This window comes from Callospermophilus lateralis, chromosome 1, assembly GCF_048772815.1.
Source record: "Callospermophilus lateralis isolate mCalLat2 chromosome 1, mCalLat2.hap1, whole genome shotgun sequence".
Taxonomy (NCBI): domain Eukaryota; kingdom Metazoa; phylum Chordata; class Mammalia; order Rodentia; family Sciuridae; genus Callospermophilus; species Callospermophilus lateralis.
The window spans coordinates 223,589,897-223,613,759 of NC_135305.1; the positions used below are offsets into that span (position 1 = coordinate 223,589,897).

Below are 23,863 nucleotides of genomic sequence, written 5' to 3' on the forward strand. Positions count from 1 at the left end.
CCCACCCCCCTGCCAGGTTCTGACCTGCTTTCCTCACCATGCCCTTTCTGCCAAGGAGACCTGCCTCACAGTTGGGCTGAGCCATGAAGTCAGCCATCTATGAACTGAGGCCTCTGAAACCCAGAGCCAAACCAACTCTTCCTCCTCCACACATTCTGGTCAGGTCTTTGGCTGACTAAGTTGGGGTGGCCGAGGGGAGGCCTTGTGGGGGACAAGGAGTTCTGCGCGTGAGGGCAGTGGTGACCATGTGAATCTCCCCGTGACAGATGGACACAGAGCCATACACACACTTCATGCCAATGCGAGACTCCTGGTCTTTGTGTTGTGTTTTAATTATGTAAGATGGAGCCATCAGGGGAGGTGGGTAAGGGGACACAGGATCATTCTGTGCTGTCCTTGCAAACTTCCCATGACTCTCTATTATTTTAAAATAGAAGATCTGCCGCACAGCAAAGGAAGCAGTTAGGAATGTGCAGAGAGAACCCACAGAATGGCAGGATTAGTATCTAGAATACCTAAAGAACCCAAGAAACCGTACACCAGGGGATGTGGCTCAAGTGGTAGCGCGCTTGCCTGGCATGCGTGCGGCCCAGGTTCGATCCTCAGCACCACATACAGACAAAGATGTTGTGTCCGCCAAATACTAAAAAAAATAAATATTAAAATTCTCTCTCTCTTCCTCTCTCTCAATCTTTCTCACTCTTTCTTTAAAAAAAAAAAAAAAAGAAAGAAACCGTACACCAAAAACTCAATAACCCAATTAATCAATGGGCAAGTGAACCAGACAGACACTTCTCAAAAGAAGAATCTAAATGGCCAACAAATACACAAAAAATGTCCAAGGCTGTTAAAATCAGGGGAGTGCAGATCAGAACTGCACTGCAATCTCATCTCACAGCAGGCAGGAGGGCAGGCATCAAGAACATGGATGACCAGTGCTGGAGAGGGTGTGGAGGAAGAGGGACACGTCCACACTGTGGTGGGACTGTGAATCAGTACAGAAATCAGCATGGAGCTCCTCAAAGACCAGGCAAGGAGCCACCCTGTGGCCGGTTACCACCCCTCGGTGTCTATCCTGAAGGTTCAAAGTCACCTTACACACCCGTGTTCACAGCAACACAGCCCACAGTAGCCACACTACGGATTCAGCCTAGGTATCCATCCATGGATGAACTGATAAAGAAGATCTGATAGGTACATACAACGGAGACTTATTCAGTCATAAAGAAGAAGGGAGTTACAGCATTAGGAAGATGGGGGAACTAGAGACCATCATGTAAACGCAGAAGGTCAAGGGTCCTGTGCTCTCTCTCACATGCGGAAGCTACAGAGGGGAAAGGAAAACAAGGTGGTGGACCTCCTAAAGGTCAAAGGGCGGTCAGCAGAGGAAACAGACTGAGGGGTGGAATGAGGGCTGGAGGGGCAGTGCGGGGAGCGGCATTGGCCAACTGCGTTGTCACACTGTGTGCCTGTACAGATGTGTAGCCCCAAGCCCCACCGTCACGTGCGACTGACTGTGACGCACCCACAGAGACGTGGGAGAGGGTGTACAAGTGAATGAGGGCTGGGCTGGGGCTCGGGGTGGAGCGCTCGCCTAGCATGTGCAAAGCTCTGGGTCCATCCCCAGCACCACACTAAAAAAAAAAAAAAAAAAAAAACTAAACTAAATAAACAAAATAAAGGTGTTGTGTCCATCTAGAACTAAAGAAAAAAAAAAGGATTGGGGATGCAGCTAGTGGTAGAGCACTCTCCTGGCATGCACAAGACCCCAGGATCCATCCCCAGGTGGAAAAAGAGAAAAAAACCTGGGCATTTTATCTGTCAAGAACAGAGCATGGCTGTTAGGCCTGCAGTACAGCACAGAGCCATCTGGGCCCTCCTTGAGGCCTCTCCTGAGAGCTCCCCTGTTGAGGCCTGTAACCACCAGGAGCAAGGCCCTCGCACTCTGGACAAACCCACCCGATACAGCAGTGCTCTGCACCTCCCCGGAACTCACCGGATAGTCTCGATGATCTCATGAGCAGCATCATGATGTTTGTCCTGAAAAAGACAAAGCAACTCCTTAGCCCACCGACCCCAGTGAATGCAGGTGGCTACTGATCTCCCGGGGAACCCACACCATGGCGTCCAACCTCTTTTCATTTCTCAAATGATGTGGCTCCTGAGCCCACCCTCAAGAAAGGACCAGTAAATGCCAACCCACTGCAATGGTGGCCCCCTGAGCTGAGCCTTCCCAAGGGTCACTTCAGCCTAGAGTGACCGCCTGTCTGTGATTCTGCCTCCACACAAGCCCAACAAGGGGCTGCGAAGTCGCTGAGCCCACAGAGATCTATGTCCCATCTGTAAACAGGGGTCACCATCACAACAAATGTCCAGCACCTATGCGCAGCTGTCCCAAAGCCCAGAACACACCATACCTGAAACCAAGTCCGCCAGCCCCAAATCCACCTCCGACCTCATCCCTGCTCTCCTCTGCACCCCAAGGCCAGCACCCCAGTTGGGTGCCCCTAGAGCCCAGGAGCATGGCCACTATTTGTACATCATACACATACCCTACATGCTGATAAAAAGTAGGCAAAGGATAAAAGAGGAGCAGCACCAGAGAGCGGGTGTTCCCCACCAGCCTGGTTAGAGACCCCAGAGCATTGCCCACTCCTCAGGTTCACCATACTCCCTTCCAAAAACACACAGGACCATGGCTCCCCGCCCACTACAGTGACCATGCCTGAAGATCCGGACCCTCACCCTCAAGAGGTGTACAGGTCTCTGCACATGCACACCTGCACACACCCAGATGCTTTCCTTGGTGCCCCTGGTCCCAGACTGAGAAGCTGCGAGACAAAATCTGGACGTCGCCAGCACTAGCCCACCCTGCTCTCCCAAGGCCTTTGTGCCTCACTACATTCACGTCCACAGCTGCTCTCCATCAGTCTGGAGCTAGCCGCCATGACAGAGCACCTGCAGCATTCCCCACCCTGTCTCCAGGAGCTCTCTGCTCAAGCCCATGCCTCCAGATTTCCTGCACCTCATTCACCACACCCCAGGGGGCCACAGACTTTCCCAGTGCAGCCCCTAGCTCTCCAGCACGCAGCCACATGCCACACGAACAGTGAGCATTTAAAAGGCAGCTGCTGCAGACTGAGGGCCACAAGTGCGCACCACACCCTGCATGTCCAGATGGGGGCAGAAGGGGACACAGAATCTCAATGACAGCTTCACAGTGCACATGCTGAAATATTTCCTACATGGTTAATAAAGCAAAGACCCTACCAGGCTACATGGCTCGTGTTCATACTCTATGGAACTATTTCTGCTACTGCACACTGGATCTCTCTGCCCCATACTTGCCCCAGGGGGTGGGATGGGGCTGGGGCTGGGGCTAACGCAGTTGTTCCAATCAGCCCTGTCCCAAAGTCACCCCAGACTCTCCTGGGCACCTGGAATGCACGAGCAAACCAACTAGAATTTGAGCCTGGCAACTGGAGTGTCAGAGACACATGTGGGGTGGAGCACGAAGGATGGTCAAGCCTCATGGGGCCTGGGGCCAGCACCACACTCTGGCTGACCAGGCCCCATGCAGTGCTACCAACTGGCTCCTGCAGAGCAGCTCTAAGGCGCAGCTCCAGGCCTGTGCCTGCTCTCAGCCAAGCCATGGTTTTCAGAGCTCTACAGCAAGGGGACAGTGCCTGCCCCACAGGGATGCTTGGCAAGAAAGGACCCTGGAAAGGGCTGAGCACACCTGAGCACTCAGTAGCATCAGAACGACTCTCCAGACACCCTGGAGTTTCAGAACATCTCAACTGAGACATAATTCTCAGACCATACAACTGGCCCTTAAAGTATGCGCAGCATGCTCAAGGTCCTGGATATCAATATCCAAAACACATATTAGCCTGGTGAGGTGGTGCACGCCTGTAAGCCCAGCAGCTCTGGAGGCTGAGGCAGGAGGATCACGAGTTCAAACCTGGCCTCAGCAACTTAGTGAGGCCCTAAGCAACTTAGCAAGGCTCTAACCAACTTAAAGGGACCCTGTCTCTAAATATAATATTAAAAGGGCTGGGGATGTGGCTTAGTGGTTGAGTGTCCCTGAGTTCAATCCCCAGTACCCCCCCCAAAAAAAAAAAATCCCACATACCAATAAATAAGTAAAGAAAGTGTAAATTCAGGCTGTGGTACAGCTCAGTGGTAGATGCCTGCCTAGCATGCACAAGGGCCTGGGTTCCATCCCCAACCCTGCAGGAAAATAAAAAACGTATCAATTCTATTCACCTAATGCATCCAGAGATGTACAATCATCACCACGGTCCAAATCCTATTCCAGAATATTCTCTTCATCGCAAAAAGAAACCCTTCCACCAGCAGTCACCCTGTTATCTCTCCGACATGGTGCACATATGTCTGACACTCCCTGTCTCTACAGACCCTGCTCTGGAATGTGCCAGTGGAGTCCCACATACTATGTGGCCTTTTCTGCTACACACTTTTTTTTTTGGTGGCATGCCTCACACATGCCAGACAAGCCCTCCACAACCAAGCTACATCCCAACCTGAAGCCTTCCGTCGTAAGACACCTTCTCCTGTCCTTTCTGGGGGGGGGGGGGGGGGGGCGGGTGGAGAGGCGTTGGGGAGGGATACTCTACCTCTGAGCCACATCCCCAGTTCTTTTTGAGACAGAGTCCTCCCAAATTGGTTAGGATCTCATTAAGTTGCTAAAGCTAGCCTCAAACTTGTGATACTCCCCATTCACAGAGATCACTGGTGTACACCACCACACCTAGCTTCCCAGCCCTTTGTCTTCTGAGGCGGAGTCTTGTTTCAGTGCCAGGCTGGCCTAGAACTTAGCAGTGCCCTGTGCCAGCTCCCCTCTGGTGCTACTCCTCATCCCCTCCAATTCACTGAGGTGAGGGGTGCATGCCTGTGACCCCAGCATTGAATAGAGCTGTGAACACTCATTGACCCCCGTTCTGTCCACAGTAAGCCCTGACATGCACAGTGCAATGCCCCGACCCCAGCTCAGCTGTGCCTCTTCTTAGTGACTCACAGGGCTCCAGGAGAGGGAGCCAGGACCCCTGGTTTGTGAACAGCCCTGGTCTCTGGATTCAGGGAGAACCCCGCTGTCACATCCTCCCGCGGCCCAGGGTCAGAAGCTCCTTCTTCTGAGCAACTCCTCTCACGAAAAACAACACCGCAGCCCAGAGAAGCAACTGAGAATGTCTTCCAGGTAAAAACCTATCCTCACAGTTGGCTGGGACTAGGAACACCAGGTGACGGGCACAAGAGGCTTCCCTGCCCCAGTTTCCAGTTGTGGAGAACACCTACAATTTCCCCAACAGAGGTTGAGGACATAGCTCAGTAGCAGAGCACAGACCACAGTAAAAAATACTTCATTAACACAAACAAAATTATGGGCTTGAGTTACAGCTCAGCGGCAGAGCGCTTCCCTAGCACATGTGAGGCACTGGGTTCTTGCCTCGCACCACATAAAAATATTGTGTCCACCTAGAATTAAAAAATAACATTTTTTTGAAAAAGGTATTGTGTCCATCTTCAACTAAAAAAAAATTTTTAAATTGTTCCCACCTTAAACCATACATAGTCGCCCTCCTTAATCTGCAGGGAACATGTCCCAAGACTCCCAGTAGATGTCTGGATCATGGCAAAGCCCTCAGCATGATGACTGTGGCAGAGTTTGATTTACAAACCAGGTACAGCAAGTTGTGAACTACAGGCAGTGACAGAGCAGAACCACCACAACTGCACACGCACAAGGCGTGCGTCTGGAGCGCCACCCAGGAAATGCAGGCCACTGGACAAGCACTGTGAACCACAGCAACGTGTCCAGGCACCAAGATAGCTGCAGGACACATTCACGGTTGCCAGGACACACAGTACGCAGGTGCTGGCAAAGGATGCTCGTGCCCCAGGCAGAGCAAGCAGGATAGCAGAAGTGTCCATCATGCTACGCAAGATGACGTGCAATTTAAAACTTACAAGTGGCTTATTTCTGGAATTCTCCATCTAGTATTTTGGGGCAGAGGCTGACTATGGGTAACTGAGCCCTCAGGCAAAGCAGAACACAGTGTCACAAGGGAAGGTGGTTCCTGACACCAGGTTGCTCCTTCCAGGACTGCTCACCTCCAACTAGGGCAAGGGCCTGGGGGGTCCTGCAGATACCAACTCTGAATCTTCACTGACACACACAGGGGTGGGGTGGATGCAAGAAAGTCCCAGGTGTCGTGGTCAGCAAGAGAACTCACAGAGACATACACCCACGATAAGGAACCCCAGGTCAGGGAGGAGGCCAGGGGTGGCTCCTGGCTCTGCCACCAATCCGCCCAGCAGGTTCCTTTACAAGGGACACCTGCACACCCTCACTGCTGTTCTGCACCCATTCTGAGGAAGGTCTCAGTCCTAGGGTTCCTACACCAGGCTGCAGAGCAAGACCTGTGCCAGGGCAGAGACCAGCAGAGACCATGAGTGAGGACACAGTGGTGGACGCCTACCCAGCACATGGAAACCCTAGGTTCATCCCCGCACCACAGAGGGCAGAAAAGAGACCAGGAGTCCCAAACAAGGACAACATTAAACCAAGCACAGCCTTCTTCTGCAGGTCTGTGGTCCCCAGACAGTGGCCCAGCCTCAGGCCCCTGGTCTGCACAGCAGACCCCCCCAGCCCCCTCTGTGCTGCCGGGCCTCCAGGCTGCTGACACCCTTCCGTGACCCCTGTCAACTGGTGTCCTTTAGACCCCACCACCTAGCCCCTCAGCCTTCAGCATTTTGGGAAAAGCCCAATCAGAGCTGAAGAGTAGTAATGCCCGCTCCACACTCCAACTCCCAGTTCTGCACAGCAACACCTCTGACCGCCCACCCTTAGCAGAGGCTGCAGAATGGGAATGTACCTTAGAGACCCAGTGCTCTCTGGCCAGGGACTGGCTCCTGGGCTGAGCAGAGCCTCAGGAAAAGAGCTACTCCACCAGGTGCTCAGTTCCCCGGGGAACAGGAAACAGCCTTCCAGAAGCTGCAGAAACAAGTTCAACCTGCCACTGCTTTTACGTTTCACTAGTTGTAACAACTATTCTTTACGGTCCCCAAGGTGACATGGCACCACAAAAGGATACAGAAAAGCCAGTGATGGTGGCAAACTCCTACAACCCCAGCTCCTACGGAGACCAAGGCGCAAGGATGGCAAGTCTGAGACCAGCCTGAGGAGCTCAGGGAGACCCTGTCTCTATGTGAAAAATAAAAAGCACTGCAGGTGTAACTCAGTGGTTGAGCAGCAGGGGTCCAACCCCCAGTCCTGGGGAGAAGAAAAGGCAATCTACTCAGGTGGGCCTCTGAGTCAAGAGGTGAAGACCTCCTCACCCTGGAGGTCATGGGTTCTTGAGGAGTGTTTCCTGCTGCGAGAGAAACATGGCCAGGTGATGAGCCACAGGAAGGGGCTTGCTCAGGCTGCAGTCCCACTCATGCCAACTCTGATGCGTGCACAACAAAACCACAGCTAAAAACACCCTGGACAGCCAGACCCGCAGCTCCCTCCCGCAGCTCCCGCCTCTGAGCCACAGTACTCCAGGACAGGAAACCCCAAAGCCAGCAGACACTGGGGCCTCCAGCCATGACCACCAAGGAGTCCTCCCCAGGCTGGTCCCAGAAACAGGAAGGGGACACAGGGGTCCCACTAGGCCCCAACTCCAGCTCCAGAGGAAAAGGGAGAAAACTAAACATAGGCGTGGCGGGGAGTCTGCCAAAGGACCCAGATGAGGAGTGCAGCCACGTGGGCACTAGTGGTCCTGTTTTGGTTTTTTTTTGGTACCAGGGATTGATCTCAGGGGCACTCAGCCACTGAGCCACACCCCAGCCCTGTACTGTATTTTATTTAAAGACAGGGTCTCACTGAGCTGCTTAGCGCCTCGCTATTGCTGAGGCTGACTTTGAACTCGCATTCCTCCTGCCTCAGCCTCCTGAGCCACTGGGATGACAGGCGTGCGCCACCGCGCCCCGCCACGGTGGTCTCTGGTAGGGCAGGTGCTGTCCCTCACCCCTAGGTGGGGCAGCATGGCCCTTGGCTTGGCTCCAGATGTGGGCACCCAATGCTCCCAGGGCTGCCTGTGCAGTACCCCTCGAGACACAGCACACTAATGGGTACAGAGGAAGGAGATCCAGAGTCAGGGGCAGAGGTCTGGGAACTCCACATGGGCCGGGCCAGACTGACACTATTAAATGCAAAACACACTGCGTTTCAGACTTAAAATGAAAACCTGCTGCAGAACGAACTCACTCTGATTTTTTACTTTTCAGAAGGGGTCTCACTATGTTGTCCAAGCTGGCTTCAAACAAGCCCTGCCTCAGCCTCCTGAGGAGCCGGGACTATGGGTGCGGCACTGCACTCAGCCAAAAGAGCATTTTTAAACTTGACCCTGAACCTGTAGTCCACAAAGGGCACTTGGGCCTAGCCCACATCCAGGCCTAAGGGGAACCCACACCAGAGCTGCACTTTCTGGCAGCTGCTCTCTACAGGAAGGAGGGCAGCGTAGAATGGGAAGGAGGACAGGAGCCCTGCTATGCAGCTCCAGGCCAGCACTGAGCCCAGACAGCCCCTCAACAACTGCCCATCGTGACAACTGCACTGCCCGGCAGCCCAATGGCTCCCCCAAACGTGCTGGGCAAGTAGCCTTGGAGGTCTCTGAGGAGAGGCTGATGCCACCCCCGCCCAGGTCAATAAGGGTGAGGAGGTGGGACACAGCAAAGAAGCTCACAGCCAGGACTCTCCGCAGCTTCACAGGAGATGGTCTGCTGCCACAGGCCAACGTGGCTGAGAGCTGGGGCCAAGGCCTACAGGTGGCCTGAGGGGCATAGGGTCAGTCCTCCCTTCTCCCAGCAGCCCACACAGATGTGGTGCTACACCCCTGCACACAAAGTGACAGCAGGTGTGGCAGAGGTCTGAACCACCACCCTGCCTGCAGACACCACTGCTGTCTGCCCAGGCACAGGCCTGCCATTAGCACCACCCGGGATGAAGGCCAAAGGCCTCACAGGGCCCAACACCTATGACCTGGCCCAGCTCACCTGCAGAGTTACTTGGCACGAGCAGGAAAGAGGTGACATACACTGCAGCAGGAATGGACCTCAAGGAGGACCTCATGCTACATGAGAACCAGAGACAACAGGACCAGTATTGACTCCTTAGACAGGGAACCTCCAGAACAGGTAAGTCCTGAGACTGGACGTGGATTTGTGGGGGCAGGGCTGGGGAGGGGGCAATAGGCTAAAAACAATAACTGTACACTCTGGGGGAGCGCTGGGGGCACAACACACTGTATCACTTAGGCATAGCTCCAGAGTCCTTTAGTTTGTTTTTGTGCTGGGGACTGAACCCAGGGGCACTTAACCAATAAGCCACATCCCTAACCCTTTTTATTTTTTGAGACAGGGTCTCCTAAGTTGCTTAGGGCCTCACTACGTTGCTGAGACTGTCCTTGAATTTGCAATCCTCCTGCCTCAGCCTCCGGAGAGGGATTATAGGCGGGAGAGGGATTACAGGTGTGTCTACTGCGTCCAGCTTCATTTTTTATTTTGAGACAGAGTTTCACTAAACTGCTAAGGCTGACCTGGAACTTGTGATCCTCCAGCCTCAGTTGCTGGATGATAGGCATGGCTACCACACCTGGAAGGGTATACACCTTCACAGGGCTGAGGTTGGTACATAGGCCTAGCTGACATGCACATTCCTAAGAAGCCCAGAAAACAAAAACAGGGCCAAAGCAACAAATAGAACATCCAGCCAACCAACCACAACCAGCAACCTGCCTGCACCCTTGAAATGCAGGCTGTGAAGCACAGAGTCTTTCTCAGCCTCCACACTACTGACATTCAGGGTCCTCCTGCGCCCTGAGTCTTACAGGTTATCAAGCAGCATCCCTGGGTTCCCCCACCCCAGATCTGACAACCACAGATATCTCCAGACATCACTGTCCCCTGCGACACAGCCCCCGCCCACCCCCACCCCAGAACAGCTGGCTTGACCTTTCCAGAGTCAAGGGGCCGAACTGATGGCTCCTGCCTGAGCCCCCAGCACATGGTGCTCCTGGACAACATTTTGTAGTCCATGGGAGGTCCTGGTGGGAGAGGGGTGTGTCCTCAGTCACCTGGGACTGAGCTGCAGGAGGACAAGAGGAACTTGGGATGACCTTTTCCTACTAGTGTGCCTGCATGGACCTATGGTCACTCCCAGACAAACAGCTTCCAGGCAGAGGCCAGGCTCAGGGGACCCTGTAGCTCACACCACTTCCCTAGCACATCCCCAGCTCCTGGACCGTCCTGCTCGCCCAGGCCCCACCAGGACAGCAGGCAGCGTGACCTGGATTGAGTGACCAAGCACCACAGCCAGCGCATCGCCACACCAACACATCACCAGCTTCTGTTTCTCACTCTTTCCCTTCTCCACTAAGTCCCCCGCCACAGAAAGCAGGACGATCACCCACAGAGGCCAGCCTCAGAAAACACCTTGTGAGTCATGCTGCCCACGCTCTCTGCCACCCACCAGCTGCGGCACACTCATCAGAGGGTCGCTCAGTCGGGAGGCTGTCTCCAAGGCCCACAGCCTAATGAGTCACCAAGAGGAAGGCCACCCAGCAACCCTCAGGTTCTTTCTCTGTCACCCAAGTCACCAAAAATGCCACTCTATCCTTCCCCACAGAAGGGCCTTCCTGCTTTAGGAATGCCACCAAGAGTTCTCAGGGACGAGTGATGAGAGGGCACCCAGGCCTGAGTCAGTGCAAGCGCCAACACTGCCCGCCTCCCTGCGGCACCCGCCAGCTCAGCTGTGCAGACCCAGTTTGACGCTGGCCATTCTGAGGACAGTTGAAGCTGTTTCCACTTCCTCCCACAGAGGCCCTGTCCTCCAAGAAGCCCAGTACCTCCCCAAGGGCCACACTGGCAGCCCCTCCCTCCGGGACCTCTGATGATCTTCTCGTGTGGCACTATAATTTTCCTGACCTTTTTCTTCCCTCCTTTTTTTTGTAATTTATTTATTTATTTTAGGTGTAGATGGACACAACACAATGCCTTTATTTTCATGTGGTGCTGAGGATGGAACCCAGGTCCCTGTGCTAGGCGAGCGCCCCACCGCTGAGCCACAATCTCAGTCCCTTCTTTCCTTCTTTTTTTTTTTTAATTTTCAGTTGTAAATGGACACAACACCTTTATTTATTATTCTTATGTGGTGCTGAGGATGGAACCCAGTGCCTCACACGTGCCAGGCAAAGGCTCTACCACTGAGCCCAGCCCCAGCCCTGACCTTGTCCTTTATAACTGAACTGCTTGCTGACATGGTGGCTGTGACTGTCATCCCGGTTAGGTAAGGTTCTAGACACTGAGGAACATGTCCTGTCCTCTGCTGGGTAGGGGCACTGAACATGTTCTGCAGGTGCTTTCACAAACAAGCACGGACATCTGCAGCCATACTTCAAATGTACTGTCACAGGAATACTCTGACCCTCTGACCGGCCCCACACCTAAGCTTCTGAAGTAGTCCATTTTCACTTCAAGTACTGCCCCTCATTTCTGAGACAGCAAAATTCTTCAATAGGAACATGGCAGGTTAAAAGGGAGCACCGTAACCAGGGACCCCACACACACCCACCACCCAGTGACTCCCGAGGCGGAGGCAGGAAGACCCCAGTTCCAGACAAGCCTGGACAACTCAGACCTGGCCCACAAGAAGACACAAGGGCTAGGGATGTGTCAGTGGTCGTGCGCCTCTGGGCTCCGGCCCAGTCAGGAAATAGCTCCACAAGCTGCTGCTCCCTACTCTGCCCAGGAAGATTCCAACCCCTCCACCCTGCAACTTGCCGGCCCTCAGACAGCAGCGTGAGGACCAGGCCGGGAGAGGCCCATGATGTTCAGTCAAGTAAGGTCCTGGCCAGGGAAGGAAGGGGCTAGGCGAGGAATCCCGCCTGCCATTGTGAAGACAGATCCTGCCCGGCTGAATGGAAGGTCTTATCCACACAAGGTGGGGACACAGCCACTGTCTCTGGGTGAACTTCCACCTTAGTACCAGGGGAGGAGGACAGGGGAACCTGGAGCAGCACTCCGCCCAAGCCCTGATGTCAGGCTCCAGTGGAGTTCCGAACCTTTTGCTTTTCTTCCTTTTTTGGTTCCAGGGATTAAATCCATGGGTGATTTACCACTGAGCGACATCTGCAGCCTTCTTTATTTTGAGAGAGGGTCTCAAACTTGCAATCCTCCTGCCTCAGCCTCCAGAGTCACTGGAATGACAGGCGTACACCACTGTGCCTGGCTAGATGTCTATGCTTTTTTATTTTTAACTTATTGTACAGGGACTCTAACCCAGGACCCCTTATACACTAAGCAAGTACTCTCCCACCGGGCTACACCACCAGCCGCCTTTTCCACTTTTAGGATGAAGAGTGGCGGCCATCCACTGGCACAGGCCCAGCAGCCCTGCTCTTAAGCCTCCTCAAAGTGAAGGCGAGACTTCAGTTCATGTGAAAACCTGCCCACTGATGTCCAGAGCCCCTATACTCTAATCAAGAAAAACAAGAAAAAGAGCCCATGTCCTGCGACTGCAGGATAAACAAAAACTGGCCTCTCCACCCAAGGGATGCGGCGCAACAAAAACCAAAAACTGCAGGCTGGGGATGAGTTCAGCAGCCTAGTATGTTCGAGGCCCTGAGTTCCCAGTACAACAAGAAAAATAAATAAATATTTGGTTGGAGGAGAAACCTATAATGGGATTTGGCTGGGCACGGTAGCACACAACTGTGATCCCAGCAACTCTTGATGTTCTGGCAGGAGGATCCCATTAGCCTGGGTGACTCAAACTAAAAAATAAAACCAGGTTCATGTGAGTAAGCTCAGCAACACTGGAGGCTGAAGCAGGAGGATCACACAAGTTTGAGGCCAGCCTTGGCAACTTATCGAGGGCCTAAGCAACTTAGACCTGACTCAAAATAAAAAGGAAAAAGAACTGGGATGTAGTTCAGAGGTAAACCACCCCTAGATTCAATTCCCAGTACCCAAAAAAAAAAAAAAAGAAAAGGAAACATCTTGGGCAGGGGGTGTGGCTCACTGGTAGAGCCCTGGGCGTGACCCCCAATACACCACACATCACAATAATTACAAGGACTGCAGAGATAACTCTGATACCCAAAGCAACTTGGAGGAGGTTAGATACATTTTGCTGACTTGAGCACCAGAGCCAAAGGGCTACACACTGTTGGTTCATTCGTCTGACTTTATGGAAAAGGCAAAAGCATCATCACAAAACAGTCTAGGGGCCAGGAAGCCGGAGGTGGATATGGGTGGGCAAGACAGTGGTTATGAGACCCAGCGTATCTGTCCAAACTCACAGAATTGAACTCTGACTGTAAACGACCCTGCAGAGAGCTGAGAGAGGGGACAGAAGTTAAATCCGAAACTCCTGCGGCCTGGCCTGGTAGGAAAACCATGGGAGTCTCCCTCCTGATGCACACCCAGCCATCCTACAGGAGAGGCAGAGCGCGGGCCTCCCTCCTGCCGCCACCCTACTTCCAAAGCCTGGCACAGGCCAGGGAGTCAGGAGCCCCAGGGCCGGCCCAGCAGGTCTCTGGGGGCAGAGGGCGCCAGGTCCCCCACAGGCCTGCCTCTCAGGCCCTATGCACCCAGAGCGCCTCGAATCCTGCCTGCTTCAATTTCCACCCACATGCAAACTGACCCCAAGGACCAGGATGCTGATGACCCCTGGGGATCCCTGGACTTCTGGAACCCCAGGCAGATGGCTTTGTAAATTTCCACTCAGCCTACAATTCTAAGAGTCCCTAGAATTCGGGGGACAGCACTCCCACTTCACAGGACAGCTCCAGTCCTGCCCACCCCCAGATGAGGCGACAACCCTCCCAGCTCTCGGGTCGCACTGTCCTGCCCACAGGGTCAGGGGACAGCACTCCCAGCTCCAGGGACAGTCCCAGGCCTGCCCACCCCCAGATGAGGCGACAACCCTCCCAGCTCGCGGGGTCGCACCGTCCTGCCCACAGGGTCAGGGGGACAGCACTCCCAGCTCCCGGGACAGTCCCAGTCCTGCCCACCCCCAGATGAGGCGACAACCCTCCCAGCTCCCGGGGCCGCACCGTCCTGCCCCCAGGGTCAGGGGGACAGCACTCCTAGCTCCGAGGCCGCACCGTGCTGGCCCGAGATTCCACCGACGGGCTCCCGACCCGGACCCGCCGGCTGACAGCGCCCGCCCGGGGGCACCGGGCAACGGCAGCCGCGCGGGGCGGACGGAACGGCCGCCGGCGACGACGACTCCACCGCGGCCCTGGGCCCGCCGCCCGCGTCCCGGGGCCCCGCGGCGAACTCACGTAGACCGGCAGCGGCCACGGGTAGACGGCGGGCTCGGCCCCCACGGGCGACTTGAGCCTCAGCTCCAGCTTCTCCCCCATGTCGGCGCGCGCGGCCGCCGCACCATGCTAGGCGGGCGGTTGGGGAGGGCGGGGCGCCGCAGGGCGGCGGGCGGAGCGGGGCGGGCGCGGCGAGGGCGGGGGTGGGGGGCGGCCCGGGCCTGGCCGCCGCCGCCGCGCTCCCGTCCGGCCCCGGCTGCCTCTTTGTGGTCACAAGCCCGGGGCCTCCAGCGCCGCCGCCATCTTGGGCCGGCGTGAGGCGAGCACAATGAGCCGGGGGCCGGGCGGAACCACTCGCCGCGCGCGCGGGGGGGGCCGGCGCGAGGAGGCGGTGCGCCGATGCCGCCCCGCCCGCCGCGCCGCGCGCGCCACCCCTGCGCCCGTGCGGCCCTATGGGCTCGCCCGTCTGCACGTGATCACGCAGGCACGCACGCTCCTTTGCACGTCCTCGGCTGCCCTCGCTTGCCCCCGCCGGCCGGAAGCGGGGACCCCGGGAAATCCTGCGGGCAGGCCCTGTCAGATGGCGAGTTCGAATCCCGCCTCCCCACATCCCACAATTTGCAACTTGAGTCCGTCTTCAGTGTGGAACCATGAACGCAGGGGCCCACCCCAGCTGCAGTCACAAGACACCCTCAGTAATGCTGCTTATTCATCATTCTGGGTACCAGCCGCTGCACACTCAGTACTGGCCCAGTGAATAAAATGAATGCCTTTCTACTTTCTTTTCTTGTGGGGAACTGGGGATTGAGCCCAGAGGCGTGCTACCACTGAACTGCACCCACTGCCCTTTTTGTTTTATTTTGGGACAGGCCCTCAATAAGTTGTGGAGGCTGGCCTCTAACTTGCCATCCTCCTGTCTTGGCCTCCACAGCCGCCGGGCTGACAGACTTGCCCCTGCACCCAGCTCAAGCATATTCTAGATGTCACCTTAAAAGTTGTCTTGTGTGAGAGGTGCTGTAGAAGAACCTAGGACCTCACAAGTTCTAGGCCAGTGCTCCACCACTGAGCCACACCTAGCCCCAAGAAGATATCTTAAATTTTAATGAGATTAACATTTAATTTAAATCAGTGGACTTTAAGAGGTAAGCCTCTTAAATAAAAAATGATAGTAGGAGGCCCTTGTTTTGGACTAAGCTCCTGCCCAGGGCACCAACAGACTAGGTTAAAGTTTAAAATGGATCACTATCTCTAAAGTTCACTTTGCCAAAGAGAAACTAAGTTGTTACCTGACCCTTCCCAGAAATCAGGAGAGAAGAGATAAGAGCTCAATTTCCCCAACTGCCTGGTTTAGGTCAACACAACCCTGAAGTCCCTCTGCCTTAGTCCTAATCTAATAAGAGTTATCTGCAAAACCAGGTGTGGTGCCCGCACCCATGGTGACCTCAGCTACTGGGCCTGAGGCAGGAGGCAGCAAGTTGCAGGCCACTCTGGGCAACTGAGCCAGACCCTGTCCCCAGATAGAAAGGGCTGGGGTGTAGCTCCGCGGTAGAGCACCTGGTTCAGTCCCCAGCAGCACTCACACGAAAAATGAAGTGCTGCAACGTATGTCAACTTTTTTTTCTATTTTTCTTTTTTGGTACCGGAGATCAAACCCAGGGGCACTTTACCACGGAGCTACATCCTACAGAAGTGAGATATTCAAAGTGCAATTCATTTTTTATTTTGAGACCGGGTCTAAGGTTCCCAGACTGGCCTTGAACTTGGGACCCTCTGGGAGTCTCCAGAATGACAGATGTGGCCACTGCACCTGGCACACAAGGAGAATCGCTCCAGGTGACCTTTCCACACAGGGTTTTTGCTGGCTTTTCTTTCAGCTGTTACCAACCTATAAAACCAGTCTCCTATAAGCCAGGCTTGGTGGCCACGCCTGGCATTGCAGCCGCTCGGGAGGCTGAGACGGGAGGATTACAAGTTCACAGCCAGCCTCAGCTAAAAGCTGGGCACTAAGCAACTCAAGTGTCTGTAAAAAAAAAAACACAAAACAGGGCTGGGGTGTGGCTCAGTGGTGGAGGCCCCTGAGTTCAATCCCTGGTACCAAAAAAAAAGACTCTTCTACCCAACATATTAGAACACTCCTGTTCCTCCTGGGAAGAAGTGTGGCTGGGTTCTGGAATCCCAAACATGCCAGCGGATCTCTCCATGGTTGTGATTTTATCTCTGAGGAAGACTCTCTCCTTTACCAAACTTTGGGCAGGCTCCTCCCTCTTTTATGGCTTGACCTTCTGCTCCCAAATTCTTCCTTGTCAAGCCCAGGATTTAAAAAAAAAAAAAAAATCCTGCTAAGTCAGTTTAGCCAGAAACACCTGTCCTCTGTTGAGATGGCTCTTCCTGTCTGATCACAGTCCTCCCCCACGCTCCCCAGGAGACACCCCACCCGCCAGTGCCTCAGTGCCTTCCGCAGGAGCCTGGTTCGGTGGGTCCAGCCAGAACTCCCCTCACGGCTGAGGCTGAGGCCTCCTCTTAGTAATCTTCCGCTCCCTGGCCCTTCTCTCTGCTCCTAGAGTATGAACTCCCAGTTCTCCTGGTTGCACTATTCAGAGTCAAACTCAGTCTGTCTCCCCCACAGCAAACTCCATCCCAACAGGACAGGCCCCCTCCAATCAAAGTGTGAACACGGGAGCCCCCGGGGAGTTCTGCCCCCCCACCCCGCTGCCTGTCTGTGGATGTGAGCTGCCACCCACTCCTCCCTGCGCCCAGCCTGCCCTGCGACTTGGACTTGCCAGCCCACACAGTCACATGAGTCAGTTCCTTAAAATACATCCTTCTATGTATGTGAGCGGCTCAGCTCTATTTCTGGAGGCCTGAGTCATGGCTGGGAACCGAGGCTGGCACTTGGGGGTATCTGGCTTCCAAGTCGCGCCTTCCCAGGAGGGGTGCCTGAAGATCACACAGTGCAGGACTGACCCCGAGTCTCAGCAGTGACAGGTGGGAAGGCAGAGACGTGGGTCCAGAAGGAGTGGAGCCTGAGCCTGCTCTCGGGGGAACCAGAGGTGTCCTGCTGTAAGAGGCCTTCCCTGAACCCCCAGGGGACCCGGCTCCCCTCATGTGTTGGCACTGCCCATTTGTCCAGGACCAGCTCGGAACCTGGCAAAGAGCAGGCGCAAGGGGTGCTCATGGGGAAATGAGGGGCGGCAGAGTCCACTGGGGAGATGAGTAGAGGGTCCGCAGTTCCTTGGAGAAAGAGTGGGAGAGTCCAGGTCCCCGCGGGAATGAAGAGGCTCCCCGGCTTGTGAGGGGTGCTGTGGTGCGCTAGAGGTGCCCCCAAGCTCCTGTTAGTGCAGGAGCGTTCAGAGGTGAGCCCAGCCAGTCCACCATGGTTCGAGTGGACCCACTGGTGGTAACTGTGGGCAGCTGGGGTGTGGCGGGAGGCAGGCGGTCACTGGGGTGCCCTGGAGGGTGCCTCCCCCCTGCACCTCCCTTCCCCTCTCTGTCTCTTCTCCGGGCCACTGAGGGGAGCAGTTCTCCTCCTCCTCCTCCTCCTCCTCCTCCTCCTCCTCCTCCTCCTCCTCCTCCTCCTCCTCGCACTACCTCACCTCCTGTCTCCCCCAGCAGGGGACTTGGCCCCCACAGACCAAACTTCTGAAACCATGAGCCAAAATAGCCTTTTCCTCTTCTAAGTGTTCTAATCAGGTGCTTCAGTCACAGCATCGCAAAGCTGAGGGACACAGGGAACAAGCAGGGAAGAGGGAGCGGACAGTTCTGTTGTCCAGCAAGGACACAATTATTTACTCTAGCTGGGCATGGTGGCACCTGGAGACCCAACTTCTTGGAGGAGGCTGAGGCAGGAGGATCGCTGGAACCCAGGAACTCAAGACCAGCCTGGGAAACAGAGAAAGACTCCTTCTCCAAACACAGCAGCTCAGTTGGCAGGGTGTGGTGGGCACAGTGGGCACGCTGGGCACGCCTGTCATCCCAGTGGCTCAGGAGGCTGGGGCAGGAGGATGGTGAGTTCAGAGCCAGCCTCAGCAAAGGTGAGGCGCCAAGCAACTCAGTGAGACCCTGTCTCTAAGTAAACTATTGTCCTAAGGGTAAGCAATAGGGGCTGGGGCTGGGGCTCAGGGGTAGAGCCCTCGCCTAGCATGCGTGAGGCGCTGGGTTCCATTCTCATCACCCCATAAAATAAATAAAATAAAGATTTTATCCCAATGGCTCCGGAGGCTGTTAGGAGGATCACGAGTTCAAAGCCAGCCTGGGCAAAAACGAGGCACTAAGCAACTCAGTGAGACCCTGTCTCTAAATAAAATACAAAATAGGGCTGGGGTGTGGCTCAGTGGTCAAGTGCCCCTGAGTGCGATCCCTGGTACCCCCCAAAGTAAAAAATGTTTTGTGATCCTGGGAACTGAACTCAGGGGTGCTCTACAGCTGAGCCAAGCTCCCAGTGTAATGCCAGATTCGTGGGACCCCATAGACCTCCAGGAGCGGTCCCAGGGTGCGGAAAAGTCAAACAACAACTCTTCAGGTTGATTAGCACATTCACTGGCGGGAACAAGATGGGTAGGGTGATTGGTTAGTACAAGAGGGGGATTCAGGGCTGGGGATGTGGCTCAAGTGGTAGCGCGCTCACCTGGCATGCGTGCGGCCCGGGTTCGATCCTCAGCACCACATACAGACAAAGATGTGGTGTCCGCCGAGAACTAAAAAGTAAATATTAAAAAATTCTCTCTCTGTCTCTCTCTCCTCTCTCACTCTCTCTTTAAAAAAAAAAAAAAGAGGGGGATTCATTTGAACTGACTGGTTTAAGCCATGAGGGGTGCTGAACGGAGTGGTTTCCCAACATGTTATCAACCCCATGAACTATTGGGGGTCACCTGGCATCCCAGGTATTTCCCTGTCCCATGCAGACTGGAGGTTGCTAGGGGTTGCTGTGGGTCCTCACCTAGCCTGACTGAGTCATGGAAACCTGGTGCCTCAGGTCTCTCCTGTTATTTACAGACAAACAACTCAGCAGGGTGGGTAGGCCTCTAGGAGTGCTCCGTGGGCCTTTCCCAGGACCAGGGTCACACCCCCTTCCTCAGGAGAGGCCCTGCTCTGAGGTAGAGGCTGGTTTCTCAAAAAACGGAGTCACCTCTGTTTCTCATTAGCCCTTTTTTGGTGGGGGTGGGCATTGGGATTGAGCTCAGGGGCCCTGGACCACTGAGCCACACCCCAGCCCTCTTTTGTGTGTTATTCTGAGGCTGGCTGTGGCCCTGCCTCCCCTGGGCGCTGTGGATCTCAGGCTGCCCCCCGCTGCCCGCTGCCCGCTGCCCAGGTGATCTTTCATCTTGAGACAGAGTCTTGGTGGATGGCGCAGGGTGGGCTCACGTCGTTGGGATCATCAATAAAAGTTCCCAATGGGTTCCCTGAGGGCTGTGGGGACAGCCTGGAGGTCGGGGAGGTTGAGGAGGGTCTCCAGGCAACACAGGCTCAGGATGACCTGGGGGGATGACCAGGAACCCTGCAGTCACAGGGCTGGGATGGCTAGCCTCTGTCTGACCCGCCAAGGACAGCCCTGAAGGCTCTAGAGACAGGGTCCCTAGGCCCTTCAGCTTGGCATCCCCTTCCCAGCCTTGGAAACCAAGAGTCAGGGAGGCAGGCTGGCTGCCCACAGGCCTGGGGGCTAGCACCCTCAGGAGTGGCCACACTGGTGTCCAGGGCCTCCCCCTCCCTCTCCCCTCACTTCTCTTCTGTCTCCCTCTCCCTTTCCCTCTCCATCTCCCTCTCCTTTTCCCTCTCCATCTCCTGCTCCCTCTCCCTCCCTCCCTCTCCCCCTCCTTCCCCTTCCCCCTCCCTCCCTCTCCCTCTCCCTTTCCCCCTCTCTCCTTCTCTATCTCCTAGGACTATCCCTCTCCTTCCAGGTCCCCTGCCCCCAACCTCTGCAGGACTAGCATGGAGCCCAGGGCCTCCCTCATGCCAGGCAGGTGTCCACCACTGAGCTGCACCCCAGCCCTTTTTTCTTGTTTGAACAGGGCCTCCCTAGGTTGCCCAGGCTATCCTTGGACTTGGAATCCCCTGACTCAGTGTCCATTAGCTGGGATTATTCTGTGCATAGCACCAGGTTCTCCTCTTTCTGCACAGAGGCCCTCCCTCAGGGTGCCTCAGCCTCAGCCTGGCCAAGCTGGGCTCACAGCCCCCTGGCCCTGCCCCTCCCTGCACGCACTAGCTTGGTGACCAAACCAGCCCTGGTGTGACCTTGGGACTCCTCCCTCCAGGCTGTTCCCTCTGCTCAGCCACTGACCACACCAAAGCTCCTCAGGGGCCCACCCTGCACTCTGACCTCTAGCCCAGGGCCCTCCCCTCCGCCCATCCCACCGGGTGACCTTGGGTGAATCCTGTAACTTCTGAAGGTTTCCTCCACCTGGGTTGTCTGGAAGAGTGGCCTGCCACACCTGTCATCCAGGCCACTCAGGAGCTGAGACAGGAGGATGCCAAGTTAGAGCCAGAGTGTGCAACTTAGTAAGACTGCCTGGAAATCCAAACTAAAAGGACTTAGACTGTAGCTTGGTGAGAGATCGTCCCTGAGTTCAATCCCCAGTCCCCCCCACACACAAAAAACGGTGATTTGTCATGTCTCTGTCACTACCCCTGGTCAGATGTGAAGGGTCTGGTGGCTTCTGGAGGCTGCTACAGGTCGAGACACTAGAACAGAGACTGTGATTTGTTTTAATTCACATTCTTGACCCAGCTGATATGATCTGAGGCCCAAACTTGACACTGGATGTCCTCCAGGTGCAAACTGGCACCATCCCAAGAGGTGAGTGGGGGAAGGGTGGCCCTCAGTCCCAACCCTCCCTGTGGCACTCCTGCTGGGAGCATCCAAGCTTGAGGATACTCAGAGAGTCCAGGGGGGCTCCTGTCCTTGGCTGCCCTAGAACTCAAGCCTCACCCCCGTCTGAAGCTAAACAAGGTCAGGATCTGAAACAAGGGGTCCAGGGGTACACTTGGCAAGACGGGGCAGGGCTAGAATCCTAGGCCCAAACCCTGGCCAAAGAGCGGGTGTTTCAGCACCACGGAGAGGTCCAAGCTGCCCAGGTGAGGCTGAGTGTTAGGTCAGGGGCAGTGACTTAGAACAAAGCAGCCCCAGGCGCCCCATCAGGCGCCAACAGGACAACAAGAATGCCTGTCAATCAGCGGGATCTCCTGACTAGCACCTGTCAATCAGCAGGATCCCTGGCCAATCCTGGCATTCAGCCAACTCCCCTGACCAACTCCAACAGGACAAGGGACTCTAAAAACACCTTTTTCCTGTCCCAAGCCCTTCCCTTCCTGCTGTAAGCCCCATAAAAGTCCAGTTGGGAGCCCTGCACGGTTTCTCCTCAGACCCTTCTCCTGTCCACTCTGTGGGTCTGATGGGGTTCCACCCGGGACTGAGTCCCAATGAAGCCTTGTTCGGAGGCCTTTTTAAATCCGCCTCCTTTGGTCGATGCCCACCTTGCCCCTGACATCGAGGAACTGGGTTCTCTTCTAAGCTCCATGTCTGGTGCCCCTGGCTTGGACCTTGCCCACGGGTGCCTTGTGGGCCCTGCCTGTCACGTTAGGTTCTTTCTCTTCTTTTGTATTCTTCCTTGTGGTGCTGAGGACAAAACCCAGCCCTTCACCTGTGCCAGGCAGTGCTCTGCCCCAAGCCATGCCCCAGGCTTGAAAAGCTCAGCTATGGCCCCCCCTTTTGCAGTACTGGCATTATTGAACCCAGGGGCTCCCTACCACTGAGCCATACCCCCAGTCCTTTTTATTTTTTTATTTTGATACAAAGCCTCTCTAAGTTGCTGGGGCTGGCCTCAAACTTGTGATCCTTCTGCCTCAGCCTCCCATATGGCAGGGACATCAGGAGTGTGCATCTTGTCTGGCTGTTTGTCCGTTTGTTTCTTTCCAAAATTCCATCTGCAGGTGACCTTGACCTTGGCCTGTGGATTCGTAGTCCTCCCTCCCTGCCAACAGAGATGCACCCAGGCTTCCTCTCTTGCAGAGGGGGAGCTCACTGTCTCCAGGAGGAAGCAAATGATGCCACAGGAACACAGCAAGAGGGATCTCAGGGGGATCCAGGTGACCTTGGACCCTCATCTGCCAAGTTGGAGGAGTAGAGAAGTCTAAGATGTGGGTTTGAACTTGGAAGCTGGGGTTTGGTTCATGGACCTCACTTCTCTGAATGTGGGTTGTCAAGAGCAAATGGAAATGAACGTCGCCAATTTGTCACAGATTTCAAAACAGAACTCCTTGGGAGCGCTGGCGAGGTGACCCTGACCCGGCCCTCCGGAGCCACCAACGTCACCTTCCTCCTCTCTTCCAGCCCCACCCACCTCTCTCTGTGCCTGCACTGGCCAAGCCTCTTCTGTCCCTTCACTGTCCTGGCCTCGGTCTGGACTAGTTTTCCCAAACTTCTCCTGGCCGGGACTTTGTCTTTCAGCTCTGCTCGTTGCCAAAACTGCCCGCGGGCGATGCTTCCCGCGCTGCGGCCAGGCGGGTGGAGGCGCGGGCGGTGGAGGGCTGGACCCGGTGCTGGAAGGCCAGGTGGTTCGCAGGTGCGGCTCCTCCAGTCCCTCGGCAGGGCGGGGCTCTCTGCCGGCCTGGCTACCGCTGCCCTCTGCTGGCTGCCGTGGGGGTTGCAGGCGGCCGCCGGCTCCGGTTAAGAAGGAATCGGGTTATTCTTCAGTCTTCCTGCACTGAAATAAATAAATACATAAATAAATAAAATAAAAAATAAATTAAAAAAAAATAAAATAAAATAAAAAACTTAAAAATTCCTTTTTTCTTTCTTTCTTTCTTTTCTTTTCTTTTTTGACTCAGGGGCACTCAACCACTAAGCCACATCCCCAGACCTATTTTGTGTTTTATTTAGAGACAGGGTCTCACTGAGTTGCTTAGTGCCCAGCTTTTTGCGAAGGCTGGCTTAACTGGTGGTCCTCCTGCTTCAGCCTCCCGAGCTGCTGGGATGACAGGCATGCGCACCGCACCCGGCCAAAATATTTCTTAAGCCCCCATTCATACAGCACACAAAAAAGACAAAGCGGCCCTTCTTAGTATGTGTGCCCTGGTGGGAAGAAGTAATAGAGACCAATAATAAACAAAATAATTAGTCAACAAAAAAACACAGACAAGAATCCATCAGGGAAGGGAACAGAGTATGGTGGGGACTTTCCTGTCTATTGCACAACTGGGGCTTCCTGTCAGGCAAGTGCTCTACCCCTGAGATGCACCCCACACCTTGCCATTTTATTTTGAGTCTGGGTCTTGTGGTTGTCCCATCTGGCCCCAGACTTAGTCTCCTGCCTCAGCCTCATGAGTTGCTGGGTTGACAGCGTGTGCCACCACACCTGTCCTGCACAGTGCCTCTTTGGACTTCAGAGGTGGGAAATACCCTGTGTGGGTCGCTCCCCTGGGCTCTCCCTCACCACCTGCAGAGCTGGCTGCCTGCTGGTGCTCTGGTGAGCTGTCCTTCAAAGCCCTCTGCTGAGCAGGCTCCAACTGCATCCCTGCCACCCTCCCACTTCACTCCC

General features: G+C 55.1%; 1 protein-coding gene across 7 annotated transcripts in view; it reads right to left on the minus strand.

Moving 5' to 3' along the window:
* The window catches only part of Dot1l (DOT1 like histone lysine methyltransferase), a 59,993-nt gene extending 45,470 nt beyond the window's left edge, over positions 1–14,523 (minus strand). For all 7 annotated transcript variants that reach the window (XR_013091081.1, XM_076852224.1, XM_076852222.1 and 4 more), the window contains exons 1-2: positions 14,355–14,523; positions 1,997–2,040 (exon numbers count right to left, since the gene is read on the minus strand). Coding sequence is in view for 6 of the 7 variants with exons in the window: in XM_076852224.1 (XP_076708339.1) it covers positions 1,997–2,040; positions 14,355–14,435 (125 nt within the window). In the remaining variant the exon portion in view is untranslated. The remainder of the gene's footprint in view (positions 1–1,996; positions 2,041–14,354) is intronic.
* Between the last annotated feature and the right edge of the window lie 9,340 nt (positions 14,524–23,863).